At 35.0% G+C, this 14,855-nt stretch overlaps 3 protein-coding genes across 4 annotated transcripts; 1 reads left to right on the top strand and 2 right to left on the bottom strand.

Moving 5' to 3' along the window:
- Window positions 1–931: 931 nt before the first annotated feature.
- Window positions 932–3,297, top strand: LOC124635830 (myb/SANT-like DNA-binding domain-containing protein 3). 2 transcript variants are annotated; one of them, XM_047171784.1, is made up of 7 exons: window positions 932–1,255; window positions 1,570–1,795; window positions 1,901–2,074; window positions 2,149–2,202; window positions 2,437–2,499; window positions 2,575–2,710; window positions 2,922–3,297. In XM_047171784.1, exons 1-7 carry the CDS (start codon window positions 1,236–1,238, stop codon window positions 3,161–3,163), a joined length of 915 nt encoding a protein of 304 aa, XP_047027740.1. In that variant the 5' UTR covers window positions 932–1,235; the 3' UTR covers window positions 3,164–3,297. The 2 variants fall into 2 exon arrangements, with proteins under 2 accessions (XP_047027740.1, XP_047027741.1); XM_047171785.1 differs by lacking the exon at window positions 2,149–2,202.
- Window positions 3,284–4,794, bottom strand: LOC124635826 (putative nuclease HARBI1). Its single transcript, XM_047171781.1, has 2 exons — window positions 4,305–4,794; window positions 3,284–4,197 (listed from the first exon to the last, which is right to left on the bottom strand). The coding sequence occupies exons 1-2, from the start codon at window positions 4,523–4,525 to the stop codon at window positions 3,333–3,335; spliced, it is 1,086 nt and encodes a 361-aa protein (XP_047027737.1). The 5' UTR covers window positions 4,526–4,794; the 3' UTR covers window positions 3,284–3,332.
- Window positions 4,795–7,088: 2,294 nt separating this feature from the next.
- Window positions 7,089–11,880, bottom strand: LOC124635824. The gene has a single exon (XM_047171779.1). The coding sequence runs from the start codon at window positions 11,572–11,574 to the stop codon at window positions 10,345–10,347; it is 1,230 nt and encodes a 409-aa protein (XP_047027735.1). The 5' UTR covers window positions 11,575–11,880; the 3' UTR covers window positions 7,089–10,344.
- Between the last annotated feature and the right edge of the window lie 2,975 nt (window positions 11,881–14,855).

Genomic DNA, 14,855 nt, shown 5'->3' with positions numbered 1-14,855 from the left:
GATCGGAACACGACACTCCACTTCAGTGGTGGAAAAACCACGAACATGTTTACCCAAATTTGACGAAATTAGTTTTTACTAAGTGCTGTGTGCTGGCAACATCAGTGCCTTGTGAAAGGGTATTTTCACGAGCTGGTACCATGGTATCCGAAAGACGCACTCGCCTAGGAGTTTCAAAAGTAAAACAGCTTATGTTTTTAAACGTCAATTGTAGCCAATGAATAGGCACAACAGGCAAGAAAATGTAAATATTTGTAGATATACACATAAAAAAAAAAAAAAACAAAAAAAAAACAAAAAGCAAAAAAAAAAAAAAAAAAAAATAGGTACCAAGAAGTAAGTACCTCAATTTAATCATTGTAAATATACCAATCTTTTAAATGCGCCAAAGAAAAGCAAAATGATATTATATTTTTATTAGGTACCAGTATTATTTTGCTAGTCTTTGCCAGTCCTAAGCCTGGACAAAGCATGAAGGTAAGATTGGAATATTACTTGTAGGAAAGGTGCGTTGGTATTTACGCAACCAAGTTTTTACGCCTACTACTAAATAACAAATGATAAAGTCACTAAGCCTTTACACCGTTCCGCGATCATTTCATTTCATCTACTCATTCATTAAATCATTACTCATAATTGAAGTGCCGTGGCCCGTGATGTGCTCAAACAAAAATCATTGATGATTTTGTCATTGTTCCTGTCATCGATATTTTTTTGTCATTGTCACGCAGTCATTGATACAGAAAAATCATCACTCAGCCCATCGCTACTAAATTATATCCGAAAAATATTATAAATTCCCAATTAGGGTCATTAAATCGCGGAGAATCTTAACACCGCGATTCAGGATTTGCATAAAAATGCACAACGCCATCTATGTTGACATAATGTAACTAAAACACTTAGAGTGAGTTGCACCACAGGCGTAGTTAATGCTATAGTTAAGATTAATTTTAGCAGTAACTATAACGATGACCACAGAACTTTACAAATGTTTGTTGCACCATGATTTTTTTGTTAACAGTTAACGCTAATGGGGTTGACAGTATAAAAAGATAAATTATCCCTAAAAACTGACGGGGAAAATTATTTGTTATGACAACACTGTGAGCCTTATGTCAAATTTATTTTCACGAATCTCGTTTCGTGAGGTTAGGTTTGTGTTATTATAATTGTTGTGTTTTTGTTGTGTCCGTCTGTTTGCCGAATCAAGCACGGATATTGTAATAGTAATAATGGATGACTTCAAGACAAAGTGAGTTTAATTTTATGTTAAATTTATTATACCTGATAAAAAGTGCGCCACTACATTAGTACATTATAACTTTTAGCCTATGCAAGTTAAATCAAGCGTGTTTTACTTAGGTCCTATATAAAATAATATCTCAGTCCACACTTTTTATTCATACAACATTGTTTAGAAAATGTTTTATTTAATTGTTCATACAATAAATAAAAAAAAACTATGTGAAATAACATAATTAAACATCCATATGAAAAATTCATGGTATATTCCTTACTGCCTATTGTTATTTACCACATTGAATAAAGTATTTGTTATTTTTACAGGGAAAGAAGTGTCAATTTTACTAAGGAAGAGATTAGTCGATTGCAGATACTTGTAGACAAATATAAAAATGTACTTATGTGTAAAAAAACTGATGGGAGTAGTACAAAACAAAAAGACCATGCATGGCACTGCATCGCAAAGGAATTTAATGCTGTTGGTCAAGTACCTAGAAACATGAAGCAGCTAAAATATAAATTTGAAAATATGAAAAGATCTGCAAAGAAGGTAATTCTACCTACTTTCCGCTGCTTGGAAGTGAACTAATCTCACCTTCTAAAAACATGAATCAATTTATGTCTAATGTTATAACAAAGAAATTATATTTTGCAGGTAGCAAGTAGAGAACGTCAGGAAATGAGACGCACAGGTGGAGGAAATCCTCCCTCACTTCCTCCAGATTCAGAAGATGCTACTGATTGGTTAAGATCCATTATGTCTGGATCTATTGATGGAAATGAGGCTATATATGATGATGACATTATTTCCCCAAATTCCATTGTTACAGTGAGTAAATTATTGCAGATTATAAATAAGGTGTAAAGGAGATACTATAAAATATATTCTTTTTTTTTTTTCAGATTCCCATAATTCACAAAGATAAGGATTTTGATGAAATTCCTCCTATACAAAAAGTAATGAGGGTTTGAATTGTTAAAGATAATTTGATTATTTTTAGACCCTGTTATCTACATATCATCACAAATATTTAGTGATTGTGATAAAACTTATAAGTACTAAGCTTGTAGGTTTAAAAATTTAAAAAATAAATAAATTGCACTATTTATTCAAAACTATTTGCCACCAATCTGCTGTTTAGATTTAGTAATAAATTGAAAAGATTAATAATAAAAGCAATGTTTTTACAGAAAGTGAAACTAGACACAAATACTGATAGTGAAATTCAACATGACATGCCCAATATACTCAAGGTATTTATGTATTCCAAATTATTTAATATGTATTTGGATTAGATGCATTAATTAATTATATTAACTTGTTTGCAGGATGTTGTAGTCAACACAATTATTACAGATCAAGACAAAAGTTTTGATAATGTTGAAAATATTGTCCCAGATGAAGTTTTTGATGCTAGTGCCCCACATTCATCACTAAAGAGACCAGTAGCACCACAACTAAGTCGTAAGTATTTTTAAATGACAATCTATAGCCAAACTTTGTACTTACATACATAGATAAATATATAACAAAAACACCAGAGTTCACCACAAGTGTTTTTCCTTGGTGGTGATCGAACCCACACCATCTAGTACATCAGCAGGGTTACCACCGACTGCGCTAATAGGCCATTTAATTATTGAGTGTGTAGCCTAATATTTTATTTCAATTTTAGGTATCATAAAGAAAAAACAAGGGAAGAGTGAAAATATCATAAAACAAGCACTAAGGGAAAAGAAACTGACAGTTTTAGATGGCCTTCATGAGTTGGAGATGGAAAAGATAAAGTTATCTATTAGTCACCAAAATGAATTACACAGCCAGTTACTGAGGCACAATGAAGAAAAACATAAGCTTGAAGTGGATAAACTTAAACTTGAAATAGATATTTTAAGGGAGAAAAAAATAAATTTTTAAGATACATTTTTACTTTTTGTATAGGAGAAATTTCATCAAAATCCTTATCTTTCTGAATTATGGGAATCTGAAAATGCCATGCACTTTTTGTTTTCTACTGAGAAAAAAAATAAAAATGCATTTTTATTTTTGAAGTTTTTTTATTTATTCATTTAAAACATAGTCTATCTTAATGTAATCTATCAAAATAAGTATTTATTAGCATATTCCTATTATGCTCGTCATGCTGGCTAACATATGCAGAGGTCAGGTCATTGTCATCAGAATCTGATGATTCATTATCAGAGTCGTAACATGTTGGCATCGGGTCTCTCAATTTCTTGCAAATATTATATAGGACAGCCATTGCCACTATAGCACATTGGGCTCTTGCTGTATTTGTTCTGAGTTTCCATGACACTGCAGGAAACCTTTTTTTCCAACAACCAAAACTGCGTTCTACAATATTTCTAGTACGAATATGACTTTCATTGTACAGTTTTTCAGCTTCTGTAACAGGATTACGTAGAGGTGTTAGCAAATATGGTTTATTGGCATAACCTTTGTCTCCTAGTAACCAAAAACCATCAAATTCTCCATCTTCTAGGCGTCCCTTAATGACACTGCTGTTGAAAATATGGCTGTCGTGACAGCTTCCAGGCCATCTAGCAACTATATTTGTAATGTACATCTCAGCATTTGTGATTACTTGCACATTAAGAGAAAATACCTGTTTTCTATTTCTATATGTTTCTGCATCTGCACCACCTGGCGATTTGATTGGTATATGTGTGCAGTCTATAGTTCCTATTACTTTAGGAAATGCACATATTTCATAAAATTTTTTGGCCTCAGTTTCCATTTCCTCAATATTTTTAGGCATTGCAATCCAGTCTGTTCTTAGTCCGGCTATAGCTCTGCTCACTCGATGAATTATTCGACAAACAGTAGATTTGTGAACACCTGCAGCATCCCCAATGCAGCGTTGAAAAGAACCACATGCGTAAAATTCCAATGCCATTATTATTTGCTGCTCTGGAGTAACTGCAAAGTTTCTGAAAAGAAAAACAATATTGTTTATGTAGTTATACCTTAGTCATACATAGGACGACTCAAATATTCCCACTATAGTTTTTAAAGCCTTTATTAAACAGGCACTTACTTCATGGTTCTGGTTTGGAGCAATGGTGCTAAATGAGAAGCCAGGGCTCGTGCTAAACCTTTGGAAATCCGAAATCTATCCAAGAACTCCTGCTCATTCCATTTTAGGAATCGATTAACACGTGGTTGATACACTTTTTTCTTTCGAGAATTAGGTAAATCATTATAATTTTCGTCGTCAGAAGAACTAGATTCCCATAAAATATCACGTACTAAAGACATTTTTAATTTTTTTATACTTAAATATGATAAAACAACAGAAAACAACGGACTAGGTTATTATTTTGACAAGATTTTGACATTTGTTAACTTAGCAATAACGATAACCGGCCAAAATTGACTGGTTACGGTTATCGTTAAATATGACGTCATTTTAACCATTGTTAAAATGGTGCAATCCATTATTGACTTAACCAGAGATTTGACCGTTGGTTCGAGTTTTGTTATCGTTAAAGTAAGTTGGTGCAACTCACTCTTAAACTAACAAATATTGTACACACACGAACTATGTTATTTCCAAATGATACACACACTAATAAATTCAATTAAGTAGGTAATACAAAGAACAAATTGTTAATGGTATTACGAGTATCTAAAACAAAATAAGAACAATGAGAGTGAATTTGTCTGATTTGTTTGTTTACATATTTGAGAGCTCTAAGCGCTGTTACTCGCGCGTAGACAGATATAGCTACTCTACTCTTGACGCGTTCTTTCTCGTTCACTCGCGAGTTTTGATTGGCGGAAGCCGCTCCGTGAGCCGGCTTACCGCTCGCCCTTATGCCGCGAACATCGCGCGGCGCGGCGTGGATGACGTCACGCAAGCGTAGTTTTGTATGGAGGAGGAAGCCGCGGCTTGTTTAGTAGGAGCAAAATGTTTCAAGTAATTTATATACAATTTTTTTTACGGTGGTAGGCGTTTTGTTATACCTACATATTTAAATTGTGTGGTTTAAATGATAATATTTTATACCTATACCTATATTATAACTTATACCTATGCTTCTTGAAATTCGAAAGGGAAGCCGATAGGAATCGGCTTATAAGGACGCCTCGCCACTGCTGTTGCCAACAACAATTGGGGACCTGCATGCAAATTAACAAGATGTTCTTTAGCAAAATACGCCTAAGTAAGTATGCCTTTACGTTTATCATTTGGATGCTTCATGTTATATATAAATCGTCGACAATACGCAATTAAATTTCTTAGTTTATCAAATGATGTAAAATTATCAAAGTTTATGATATTATTATTAACAACTGACGTAAATGCCTTTAATTCAGGTAAGTCAACCACCTTGCATTCTTTTAGTAGTGGCCATTTAGATTCAACTTGACGTAAGTAGCTAGGCCCTGACCACCATATATCCATAGATATTAAATGTTTTGCATCCACTCCCCTAGAAATTAAATCTGCAGGGCTCATTGCAGTGGGCACATAACGCCACGACGATGCGTCAGTTAGTTCAACTATTTCACAGACTCGATTTGCTACAAACATTTTCAATTTTGTTGAATCACTGTTTATCCAACTCAGAACGACACTGGAATCACACCAGTGTACCAATCTTCCCGGCCGTCGCCGGAGTGAATCTACCACAGATTTACAAAGTTTTGCAGCCAATAGTGCAGCACATAACTCGAGGCGCGGTATTGTCGTTGGTTTTATAGGCGATACCTTCGACTTAGCGCATAATAGCTTGACAGTGCTGTCACCATTACTATTAATTGATTTTAAATAAATACATGCACCATAAGCACACTGAGATACATCACTAAATGAGTGCAATTCTATAAATTCCGACTCGTCACACAATACTTATAATCTAGGAATTTGAAACTTATGTAAATACTAGCTTTCCGCCCGCGGCTTCGCCCGCGTGGAATAAAACAAATTGTACGTCATCCCTCGGGAATTCCTCATTTTCGAGGATCCATTATCGTATCATTTAGCTTCTAAATTTATATGTTCATATTCGTTTGCAATATATAAGTAGATGTAAAAAAAAACAGTTTAGACGATTAAACAAATTGTACATCATCCCTCGGGAATTCCTCATTTTCGGGGATTCATTATCGTATCATTTAGCTTCTAAATTTACATGTTTATATTCGTTTGCATGTTTATATTACCTTGTTTTAAACGACACACAGCGCCATCTACAATCCATCCATCAAGCAAACAATATTTTTGTTTTCCCTCGGGAATATCTATTTTTTCGGGATAAAAAGTACCCTATTATTTAATCCAGACTTCTAACTTTACGTCTGCAAAATTTCAAAGCAATCGGTTCAGTAGTTACGGCGTGAAAGCGGAACAAACAAACAAACAAACAAACAAACTCACTTTCCGATTTATAATATTAGTAAGGATTTGAGATTGTCTGTAAACTTTAGCCAATCGTCTCTCAAATCCTCGGTTACCGGTTCGTCCCAATCGAACTTTTGTTGCCACATCTTCTGCAATATGATATATGATAGGCTGAATTATGACCGGACTTAAGATTCCTAACGGGTCGAAAATTTTGAAATAATTTGACAATACGAAACGTTTTGTGACAGTTTGATGATTACTGCTAAATATAGTAACAAATGCAGACTTACAGCAGATACTTAGTTCATCGAAGACACATAGATTTTCCTTTAAACACTTAATCTGCAGTAATTTTAAGTTTGTATTTTATCCATATCTCAGAACGGACAAACAATAGAACAAAGCTGTCATAGTAAATGTTGTTCCAGTTAAAAAGACCTACCCATCGATATGTATCAAATCAAAATCAAATCAAATCAAATCAAATCATTTATTCATTTATCGAAGTTCACATTAAACAACATTATTTCTTAAAATCTAAACATATGTGCTAACATTATAATTGCTTGAACTAGGTTAAACCTGTGTCTCAAGCGAAAAGAGACCTTATTTGCTAATTTGACAACATAAATTGACAATCTAATATACAAAAAATTAAATAGCTAATCATCGATTAAAATACATAATTTGCTTATACCTAATACTTATTTATTATTGTTTGCGTTTGCAGTTTCATTTACACACTTTAAGTAGGTCTTCCGTGTTATCATAAGACAGGCTTTGCAGATAATTACGAACACTTTTTCTGCATTTAAAGTAGTTAAGGCTATAAATGCTTAGTTCACTATTTAGTTTATTGTACAGAAATGAGCCTAAAAATCTAAAGAATCTATTCGTATACACATATTTTGAGGTGGAGTTTGAACTGCAAACTATATCCTTACGTCTTTTGTTTATAATGTTAGGATTGTAGGAAAGCTGAGAGTGTTGTGTTAGTATTGCGTGCATGATAAATAATTGCCTGACAGTTAAAACATTGCAAGATTTATATAGCTGATCTGTGGGAAAGAGGAAAGGACGAAAGTAAGCTACTTTTAAAAGTGCTCTCTGGGCTCGTTCGAGAGGAAGCATTGTAGTTTTTGGTGCTCCTCCCCAAGAGGTAATACAATACGTAAGGATGGATTGACAAAGGGCCAGATAAATTTGCGTAACTAGCTTATTGTCTGCGATTGTGCGTAGTTTTTTAAAAACAAACATTAATTTCCGTACTCTAGACACCAAGCTCTCGATGTGTTGTTTGAAGGAAAGAGTATCGTCAATTATAACACCCAGATATTTAATATTATTTGTTTTAAGGACTATAGGACAATGACATGAGTTGATTAACGGATCACTACATTGATGTGCATATAGATGCGTGTTAGTATTTTTATTTTGACTTCTGCGCATAGAAAAGTGCATAAATTTAGTTTTATCAACATTTAGGGTTAGTAGATTGTTTTTAAGCCAGTTAGTGACAATATTAAAACCTTTTTGTGCGCTTTTGTAGAGTTCCTCAGTAGTTTTCGCAGTAAATAATAGCGCTGTGTCGTCGGCATAAGATATTATTTTTCCGTTTTCTATATCCAGATTACATAGGTCATTTATGTAAATAAGGAATAGGGTAGGGGCCAAAATGCTGCCTTGCGGAACACCGAAAGCATGGTTTTTTAGGTTATCACTTATGGTCGTATCGATTCGAACGCATTGACAACGATTATTTAAGTAATCTGCTATTAGTTTTAGCTGTGTGCCTCGAATTCCTACCGCCTCTAGTTTGTATAAAAGCAGGGGAATTGATACAGTATCAAAAGCTTTTGCTAGGTCAATGAAGATTGCTAAGCTTTGGTACCCCTTGCCAAGTTCTTCTGTGACGTAGTCGGTCAGGGTATGTACCGCATTTGCTGTGGATAATTTAGATCTAAAGCCGAATTGCATAGGTGATAGTAAACCGTGTTTTTCCAAGTAGTTGACTAGTCTAGTGTTAATAATTTTTTCTAGTACTTTGGATATCGAAGGAAGTATTGATATTGGTCTATAATTACTTATTTGATCTTTGTTTCCTGATTTGAAAATAGGGATTACTACTGCTTTTTTTAGAAATTCAGGAAATACACCATCTGAGAGGCATAGACGAAATATATACGTTAAGGGGGGCACCAGAATATGTTTGAACCTTTTTAATATTTTATTGCTTATATTATCCCAGCCAACTGCAGTATCATCTTTCAGTCCTGAAATAATTCGCGTGATTTCGTGTGTATCAGGGTCAAGCATTCCAAAAGATTTATCACTCGTGGTTAAGTGTTGAATGCGCGATGCTTGTATGACCGTTGAATGTGGGATCTGCTCAGCAAGGATTTTCCCCACGTTTACAAAATAGTTATTTACATTGTTAGCTGACAAAAGCGGTGAAGTATCATGAAACAGTAAACTTGAGATTGATTCACGCTGTTTTGATAAATAAGTGACGTTTTTTATGTGTTGCCATAATGATTTGGTATTGTTACCTGCTTTCTGCAATTCATTTTTATCGTAGTTAGTTTTTAGTCGTTTTAAGAGGTTGTTGCAAAAATTTCGATACCTCTTATATGTTATTTGGAGTATTAAATTATCAGGTGATCGCTTTGTTCTTTGATGAAGTTTGTCCCTGTGTCTAATACAACGGATGAGTCCAGGTGTGATCCAAGGTTTGATATTCTGCAGTTTTTTATTGTTTGTCATAATAGTCGTATTGTGTAATATAGCTTGCTGGACATTTTTTATTAAGTACGATAAAGATGAATTTGCGTCATCAGCATTATAAATTGGACTAAAATCAATGCTGCGTAAATCATTTTCAAGATTGTTTATGTTTAATTTAGTTTTTGTCTGTGTTCGATTTAGCTTAGGGGGCATTAAATCTAGTGTTAGTAGGACAGCATGATGATCGGTAATCGTTGAATTAGTAACAAGTGTTATGTAATGTAAACTAGATTTAATCATCATATGATCTAAGCAAGAGCCACTCTGATGTGTGGGCAGAGTATGAGCAGGTAGGAACCCTAGGTATGAGCAAAGGTTAAGGTAGTTTTGTGTTCCGACATCACAGTTGTTAGAGCCTATGTTGATATTTAGATCACCGGTTAGTATAATGTTTTTGAATGGAATTAATGCTTCACAAGTCTGGTTTAAAGAATAAAGGAAGGGATCCAGGTTTTTAAAGGAAGGGGATCTATATATAGCTAAAATTGCTGTAGTACTTCCTATTTTTATAACTAAGCAGTTACAGTCTTCAAGGTCTGGTTCTTCGACAGTGATCTGTAGCGATTCCTTGGCGTAAACTACGACGCCGTCGTTTTGGTTATAACTTTTTTTACTATAGAAAGAGTGATATCCGGGAATAAAAGGGAGATTTCCATTTCTGTTTGATAACCAGCATTCGGTTAGCACTATTATATCACAAGTCAGGTTAAGGGTATGCAGGAAGGTATTGAAACTGTCTATATTCTTATATATACTACGAATATTTTGGGTTAGTACTGTTAATGAGCTTTGAAAGTCAGAGAGATATTGTTTGCAGTCCTCAACATTGCATGCTTTGGTCATAGTTGAAAAACTATTATCTATTTCCATAATTAAACTATCCATATTATAATAATACTTAAACTAGTTAAGTTCTAAAGTGGTTAAATATTATGTGACGCTCTCAGGCGCCTTCATAGTCGATTGAGTTGATGTATCTAAATTCGGCAGCTTTTCTAGCCGGGCAATCGATATCTCCGGTTTTATGATTACCTGGTTTTTTGAAGCGTAGGCACGTAGCGCATCTTGGAGAATCATTTTTCTTAGTGCACTCCTTGATTGAATGTCCCTCTTCACCACAGTGTCCGCAAACCGGGGCAGTATTTTTGCATGTCTTAGCCGCGTGACCGTACTGCTGACAGATGTAACATCTAGTTATCAATGTGAAGTCTCTTACCAGGCAGGATGTCCAGTTTATAAAGACTCGATCTTGGGTGATGAGGGCTTTTCGTATGACCGCTGATACTTCTAAGATCAAGTTATGATTATCTGTATCTCTTCTGCCAGATTTGTGGCTTAGCTTTATTGAGGACAAAAATGTTTCTCTGGACATGGATGGGACTTTATCGACTACGTTTTGTTCAAAGATGCAGTTGTATACTTCACTTTCTGCCATTGATGAGGGAACTCCTATTATTATTATGCGGGGCTTCCGCTTTTGTGGTTCGTTGACGGTGAGGCCTGAGTTTGCATGCTGGACAGTGTGCTTTAGTTTTTCGAGGTCATCCTTGGTCTCAGTGCTGATAATCACGCCGCCATTTCGGACTTTACGGACTCCTCGGACTTTCAGCTTCATTTCTTCAGGGCACACGATTTTCTGGACCAGGTTTCTAGTTTCATCGCTCGTCTTTGAGTTATCGCTCGGATAAATCGCCAATGCGCTATGTTTAATTGGACGAACGAAGCTGTTGGACCCTTTCTTCACCATATCCGCAAAGGAAGTGCTTTCAGAAATTGGTTTTGTACAGGACTCTTTTATTGCATTCTTGATTTCTGCAGCTAGTGTATCTGTCAGGGCTTGTTTTTCGTTCAGGGCTTGGAGAGAGTGATGCGTTTGTACGGCCTTTTGTTTTAGGGACTGGTACTGAAGGACTAGATGAGCTACATTATTTCCCACTTTTCGGCAGAGGTTACTCACTCTTAATTTTTGTTCTGAGTTAAGCTTGCCTTCGGAAGTAATAATGCAGACCTCGTTTAGGCTTTGTTCGATGTACCCCATCCAGTTGTGCAATTCAGGCGTTGAGATGATCTCCACTTTCTCTATTGGCTCTCGGGCGGGGGATTGGGCTGGTGTTGGTGTCGGTGGTGGAGAGCGGCGCGTTAGCCCGCTTCGGTTGAAGGGGCTGCTATCCATTATGATTTTGTGTAAAGTCACTTCTTGTCCATTCTTTGAAGTTCACTCAATTTAAACACTCAAACATTAGATGTACTAGAATATGTAGGAGGTATGTACATTTATAAGTACGCTTAGTCACTAAAGTAGGCCACGATTAAAAATTGTCAATTTATGTAAAAAATATTTACGCTAACGAGCACGACTGTATGCGTCTACGATCAATAAGCCTATCGTGTATAACTTTGTTATTGGTGGGGTTTATCATTATGCCCAATATCCAGTTGGTACAATATGCGGTTGAAATGCTAAATAATAGTAACAATTATGGACCCTAACGGGCACAGCAGGTAGGACTTAGAAGACTTACACTTAGTGGAACTTAGTTTTTCCTCTAAAAACTTGAGATATCAATAGATTATTAACTTTAGTCTAACTTTTGCACAGTTTTTGATCTATACATATCTCAGAACGGACAAACATTTCAGCAAAGCTGTCATAGTAAATGTTGTCCTACATAAAAAGGCCTATCCAATGATATGTGTGACATCGCTATTGGTGGGGTATACCAATCTGCCTAATGTCCTTTGATAGTGTTCAATCTCAAATAGAAGAAATTGATCAAAATTTAGATCAACAAATGTCAGAGCGAGACTCTACAGAAAGTGAATTTTATTCCATGATTTCTTTTACACAAGAATTTATAAGTTTAAATTCAGAAAGTTGTAAAGAAAATAAGTCTGAGTCATTTCATTCAAGCTGTAGTAAAATGAACAATTCTGTCAAATCACCAACTATTAATTTGCCTACATTTGATGGCAACTATTCTTAGTGGTTAGAGTACAGAGACACATTTGACTCTTTAATAAATAATAATGAGTCCATACCATTAATAAATAAATTTCATTATTTAAGAAATTCATTAGTCGGTAGCGCTTGTAATATAGTTAGGTCCATAGACTTTACCGCTGCAAACTATCACGTCGCATGGAAGCCTTTATGTCGCATGGTTTAATTACAAAAACATTCTTATAAATAATCACTTACAGACATTAACTAATATCAATCCAATCCAAAAGGAATCTTTTAAAGCGCTAAGATATGTGATGGATCAAATTCAAAAAAAATTACATTCTTTAAATATATTAGACATTTCTACAACTGGTTGGGATCCTTTAGTTAGATTCTTGGTATCAGCCAAGTTAGACCCTAGAACTAAAAGTAAATGGGAAGAACACAAAGGTCATTTAAATCACCTACCTTCTCTTGAAGAATTTATAAAGTTTTTAGATAATAGAGCAAATGTCTTAGAGACTGCTAATGGTAGTAGGTATTATGATAACAAAAACTCTACTCATAGTAAGGATAATAAGTCTATTAAATCATTAACAACTACATTGCCTAATTCAAAAACAAAAACATGTGTTATCTGTAAGTAATAAAGCACATTATGTACATAAATGTAATAAATTCAAGGCTATGAGCTTAAAGGATAGGCTGTTAGAAGTGGCTAAGCATCAAGCACGTACCCAGAATTTTTTGTCGGGGGGGGTCCAGGTCCAGGCAAATGATTAAGGTATCGCGTAAATGGATACTTAAAATTAAAAGAAAATTGTTTTCACAAATTATTTAATGCATATCTCGGTAATATAAGACAGTATTATTACGTTAAATTTAAACGTCTTGGTCTTAAGGACATTTGGTGTAAAACGTCGTCTACTGAAAGAATCTGAGTTGAATGGGCTGACATCAATACCAAACCAGTTAGACGATCATTGCCCATTTTATTGCGTAAATAGGTTTTAACCCTTTTTAAAGTTGAAAACGATCTTTCGACGCTTGCAGTAGATACAGGGAGAGACACTAACAGTTTTAATAGTGTGTGTATATGTGGATAAAATACAGCATCACACTTAGCCAACACTTCTATTGCTTCTCTCTTGATTGAAGTTTGATCAGCATTTTTCCACTTTTCAGCCCATAGGTGATATTCGCTCTCTAATGTGACCGCAGACACATCGTCATCTACGTAAGAAAGTAGATTTGACAAGTTCTGTGCATTGTTGACACATATCTTATGTGGTAATAACATTTCTAGCGTTGTCAAAATTTGTACATTGCTCCCTTCAAATCGACTTTTCAGACTTCCAAGAAGGTCATCCAGACACGGAATGAAAATACTTCTTTTGAAATATTCCAATGGTGAATCTGCTGGATAATTTTCTCTATGTACTTGTCTGCCAGTTATTCGTGGCATTGTGATAGATTCGATGCCAAAGAGAGTGCAAGAGAGATTTACAACTCTTGTGAATATCTTTTTAAATTCTTCGTCTATTGTATTACTTCTTAAGTTCTGAATCTGTTGTATTACATCCTTTGCAAAAGTCAATGCAGAACTTAAATCATGTTCAGGACTTTGCAAATACTGAGACAACGCCAGTGTATAACTTAGCAACTTCTCACAAACTAAAACAGATATTAAGAATGCTGGACTTTTCATTGCTGAAACCAATTGTTCCGCTTTAGCTGCAATGTCTCTTCCTGTTGCAGAAACATCAAAGAGGCTAATGACAATGGGTTCAATTAGCTCAACAAATACGATGATGGCGTTATGACGTTCCACAAATCGCGTTTCACAAACACCTATTAACCGTGTCCTTTTTGTCTCTGGTACTAATGCCTGAATGTGACTTTTCAGTATATGACCATTTAATGAATTATTTCGAAATAAATTGCAACTGTCCTTAATGGTTTGTAGACAGTTTTTGACACACGGTGTTGTCATACCTGCACTAAGTGCAAGATTCAAACGATGATTGGCACAATGGACATACATGGCTTTAGGATATAATTCTCTGATTCGTGCTTGTACGCCTTTGAACTCACCACTGAAAGATCCAGCTCCATCATAACCTTGCCCAGCTAGTTTTTCCAAATTCAAGCCAAGTTCTCCGCATTTTTTTATTATCAAGTTTGAAATCGCGACACCAGTCATTTCCGTCAGTGGTATAAAACACAAAAAATCATCTTTGAGAACCATATTTTTGAGATCGACATATCGCACATAGAGAAAACTGTTCAATTCCTGATACATCCAATGTTTCATCTGCAAGGATACTGAAAAACCCTGATTCATTTGCATCTTTTACGATTTTAGTTTGAATTAATTTACCACAGATATCAATAATTTCGTTTACGATTTTAGGACTTGTATACATTGCATTTTTTTTTGCATTTTCTAAATGTTCTTTGAGTGTATTGTCACCCGCTTCCACTCTGAACCTTAATAGGGCTCTAAATTT

This window comes from Helicoverpa zea, chromosome 13 (assembly GCF_022581195.2).
Source record: "Helicoverpa zea isolate HzStark_Cry1AcR chromosome 13, ilHelZeax1.1, whole genome shotgun sequence".
Classification (NCBI taxonomy): domain Eukaryota; kingdom Metazoa; phylum Arthropoda; class Insecta; order Lepidoptera; family Noctuidae; genus Helicoverpa; species Helicoverpa zea.
The sequence above is the reverse complement of the archived record's forward strand: the minus strand, read 5'-3'. Positions and strand labels throughout refer to the sequence as shown.

Excerpts from the sequence above, each read along its gene's own strand:
- LOC124635824 (XM_047171779.1), bottom strand. The coding sequence starts at position 11,574 with ATGGATAGCAGCCCCTTCAACCGAAGCGGGCTAACGCGCCGCTCTCCA.
- LOC124635830 (XM_047171784.1), top strand. The coding sequence starts at position 1,236 with ATGGATGACTTCAAGACAAA. Across the intron at positions 1,256-1,569 it reads ATGGATGACTTCAAGACAAA|GGAAAGAAGTGTCAATTTTA; the intron begins GTGAGTTTAATT and ends TTATTTTTACAG. Across the intron at positions 2,075-2,148 it reads CCCCAAATTCCATTGTTACA|ATTCCCATAATTCACAAAGA; the intron begins GTGAGTAAATTA and ends TTTTTTTTTCAG.
- LOC124635826 (XM_047171781.1), bottom strand. The coding sequence starts at position 4,525 with ATGTCTTTAGTACGTGATATTTTATGGGAATCTAGTTCTTCTGACGAC. Across the intron at positions 4,198-4,304 it reads CTCCAAACCAGAACCATGAA|AAACTTTGCAGTTACTCCAG; the intron begins GTAAGTGCCTGT and ends TTTTCTTTTCAG.